Here is a 3,293-nt window from a genome sequence, read left to right as displayed (position 1 = left end):
TCTGCAGAAAGTGAGATCCAAACGGTGTGGCTGTCGAGGTGATGGGTGGTGTATGCCTAGTTAATGTTCTGCAAGGCGGTCATGGGAAGGTTGGTGTTCTGTGCTTTGGTGCTGTGCTTTGGTGGCAGGCGCTTTGCCGTTGGGGAGTTGCTAGAGTGGGCTGACATACTCAGGGTGTCGTTTTTGGTGTTGAATGCGGGCAGTGTTCGGGATGCGCCATGATTTGACGGTCTCTTCGCATGTCTTTTCTTTGTCTTTTCTGTGCATGGGTGAACTAAGGGAGGCATTGCGCTATGTTCAACAATGCTGTATACATTGTCGCGAGGGCATATGGGTGTTTGGGTGGTGGCTGTACCTTAGCTGTGCTGCTCGGGCTGCGGTGCATGCGGAGCTCTTCCTACACATGCCTATAAAGGAAGCACGCCAGCGGCATCATTTTGGTTGTGCAGTTAGTGCGACCCAGGAACGGTAGCAGCTGAGATGCTGGCCGGCGTGTGCAAGTGTGTGTTTGACATGGTATCCATGCTTAACTCATGTGGACGCTTGTTGGCTAGGTGTTGGGCATGGGCAGCGCCTAGGACGCGTCGGCATTTCACCGTCTTCTAAACTGCATGCCTAGGCATCCCCTGGCGCGTATGTGTTTCACTATTTGAATTTAGAAGCTGGTGCGTAAATGCCTCTATGCCATTAGCAGTGGTTGCCAGGGCACGCCTGTGCGTGTATATGACGGCGGATGCTTCCTATCATGCTGTTCCCCAGTTAGCTGTAACTCAGTGTGCCTCGGGCAAGCACCAGAAGGGTATTCAAGCAGAGTATGGGGACACTGGCTGGGCTCGAAAGTTGATATGTGATCGAGCTGAGTGAGTGTAGGCCTTTACCCGCGCGAGCCTAGCCAGCAGCTAACGCTCGCAGCCTCATTACGATAATGCAGGGAGTGCGGTCCAATGAACGTGGTTGTGTGAATGTTGGTCGACACACGCATGTGTGTGTGTAGCAAGTGGACCTTGCTGAACATCGGTTTCTGCAAGCAACTCTGCCTTCAGTAGCTTTTGCTAGGTCGACTATAGAAAGTAGAGGCACTGCGTAGGTGTTGGAATTTGGTGGTGGTCGAGAATCACCGGGATTCTACAGCCTCTTCTCGTGTCTATTTCACGGTGTCTTTGTGTGGTAAAATCCAGGACCTGGTGCGTGAGAGCGTTGGTGCGTGTGAGCGTTGGCTGCTCTTGTGTGTGAATGTCAACTTGGATATAAGCAGGTGTGCTGCAAAGAAGTACTGTAAGCTTACACCTGCAGGGTATGTTCATTGGCCTGCCTTTGGACTTGGGTGTTGGTCAGACAGCGTGAGGGTAGCGCTCTTATTATTCATATGCCTCGCAAACAAGTAACGCTTTCCATATTATTATGTTTCAGGAGCAGGAGAACCTCGCGCGGGGCAGCTGTATACACGTTCATCTGCGCTTGAAAATGTGTTTAGCATAGCTGAGCTTAGCCTCCGCCCTTGGGCGTGAGGGGTTTCCTTGGTAACTGCCGCAAAAACGACCTGCAGAGTAAGGGCTGTGTTGTACTGTTGTTGTGCAGTGCTGTACGCGGGCGGGTCTGGGTATGTGCCATAACTTCACATATTTTTTGAACATATATTCCGCGACGTTCTTGGGTTTCAATGCAGGAGCTGGTACGTAGATGCCAACAAGCCTGTAGAAATGACTACGAGGGTATGTATATGCGTGCTTCTGGTAGTGGCAGGTCCTGAATCTGTTGATAAGCAGTTGGCTGTAGGCGAGTGTGCCGTGAGGCAAGTATTGAGAAAATATACCCTCAGAGTATGGGCACTGTTGGGCGTTCTATTTGAGAAGTGGTTGGCCTGCGTGAAGAAGGTGCCTTTGCTTCGCATTCCTCTCCAAGGTCCAATGCTTATGATATCTCTTGAATTTGCAGGAAGTGAGGTCCAAGGAAGGCGGCCGTAGAGATGTTGGCTGTATGGTGGCCATGCTAAGATTGGTGCTATGCGCTTGGATGTTGGAGGCCTTCACATTGTTGAGTAGTATTAGTGCGGGCCTGCAGAATAAAGGCGTCGGCTAGGCGTTGGATTCGAGGAGTGGTCTGGGTGCCGTAGGTTTTGATATCTCATCGCATGGCTATTCCACGACGCATTGCGCTCGTTCGTAGCTTGGCAGTACGAATGGGGAGCGCCTCATGGTGGCATTCTCATCTGGAGTGAGCAAGCTGACGGATGGGTTATCAATCGAGTCCTATATCTGGGTATTCGTCTTCGCGAAGACAGGGCAAGCAGCGTTGGAGCCGCAGGCGATGTTGCACTTCAGGACAATCGCACCGGTATTCCAGGCGAGTGTTTTTGTTGGTGAGGTCAATTAAGCCTCTAGGTTTCAATGCGAAACTCACTCATGAGTGTGTCGTCGTTATTCGAGCAGTCTCGGCTGCGTGAGAAGGAACATTTCTGGTACTTTCACAGAGAATGGTTTTTCAGACGCAAGCTGCCAAGGATTTCGCACCTGCACGCTGTTTTCTGTACTTCGTGAAGACCATTGGCTCTGTGCGGTCTTCAGGAGAGCAGTTGTTGTGAGAAGAACCTTGAGGTACCTACAGCATTGTGCTAATATTAGCTTGCCGCTTCCGTGCGTTCAGCGTCCCCGTAGTGGCGTCCAGCTGCGTGTTTCGATATGCATATGTGCTGAGTTTGTGCAGAAGGGTTGGAACTGCTTGCAAGGGAACGCGAGGAGCACGCATTGAATTTTCTTTGCGTTGTTGCGCTGATCACGATGCGCGCCTGTTGTGTTGGAAGCGCCTTGAGTTTTTTGCAAAGGTAGTGGGATGGCAATGCGGACGGCACGCCGGGCATGCGCGAGGCTGCTTGATGAGGGCGCCATTTTCGCAAGTACTTGCTGTAGTGCGAGGTGGTGGGCGGCAGATAAATATGTAAATTTGCAGGGTTGCAGTTGTGAAGAAAAGGCGGCGCATGAGTGGTGGCAGTGATGACGCTGTGCATCCAAATATTTTCCGGGCAAAGTATAGCATCCACACCCTCATCTGCGACTTGGGAATATGAGTCAGACGAGACACATGAAGGCCTCGTTGAGCTTCGATAGGCGCGGTGAAGTGTGGAATGTCAATCAGGGTCTGTATGATGGTACTCGTTTTGCCGGGAACTGGGCAGAGCTCCCGGCAAGTGAGTGTGTGTGTGTGTGGGATGGGTTTGGCATTTTCTGCTCCCCGCGCAAGCCGTGTAAGTGCCATTTATGAAAGAGTCGGTGTTTTCTGATATGCATCTGATTCTC

The 3,293-nt window shown here is 51.5% G+C and overlaps 1 protein-coding gene across 1 annotated transcript; it reads left to right on the top strand.

Annotated features, from left to right (window-relative positions):
* Positions 1-2,193: 2,193 nt before the first annotated feature.
* EAH_00067220 (hypothetical protein) lies at positions 2,194-3,184 on the top strand (the record flags this gene model as incomplete). Its single annotated transcript, XM_013392567.1, has 4 exons — positions 2,194-2,334; positions 2,486-2,577; positions 2,704-2,824; positions 3,070-3,184. Coding segments are annotated over 4 exons (469 nt in total), but the record flags the coding sequence as incomplete, so codon positions are not given.
* Between the last annotated feature and the right edge of the window lie 109 nt (positions 3,185-3,293).

The sequence above is a fragment of the Eimeria acervulina genome, genomic scaffold, assembly GCF_000499425.1.
Source record: "Eimeria acervulina Houghton genomic scaffold, Eah_scaff2667, whole genome shotgun sequence".
NCBI lineage: Eukaryota > Apicomplexa > Conoidasida > Eucoccidiorida > Eimeriidae > Eimeria > Eimeria acervulina.
Note: the sequence above shows the minus strand (reverse complement) of the source record. Positions and strands in the feature narration are given on the sequence as shown.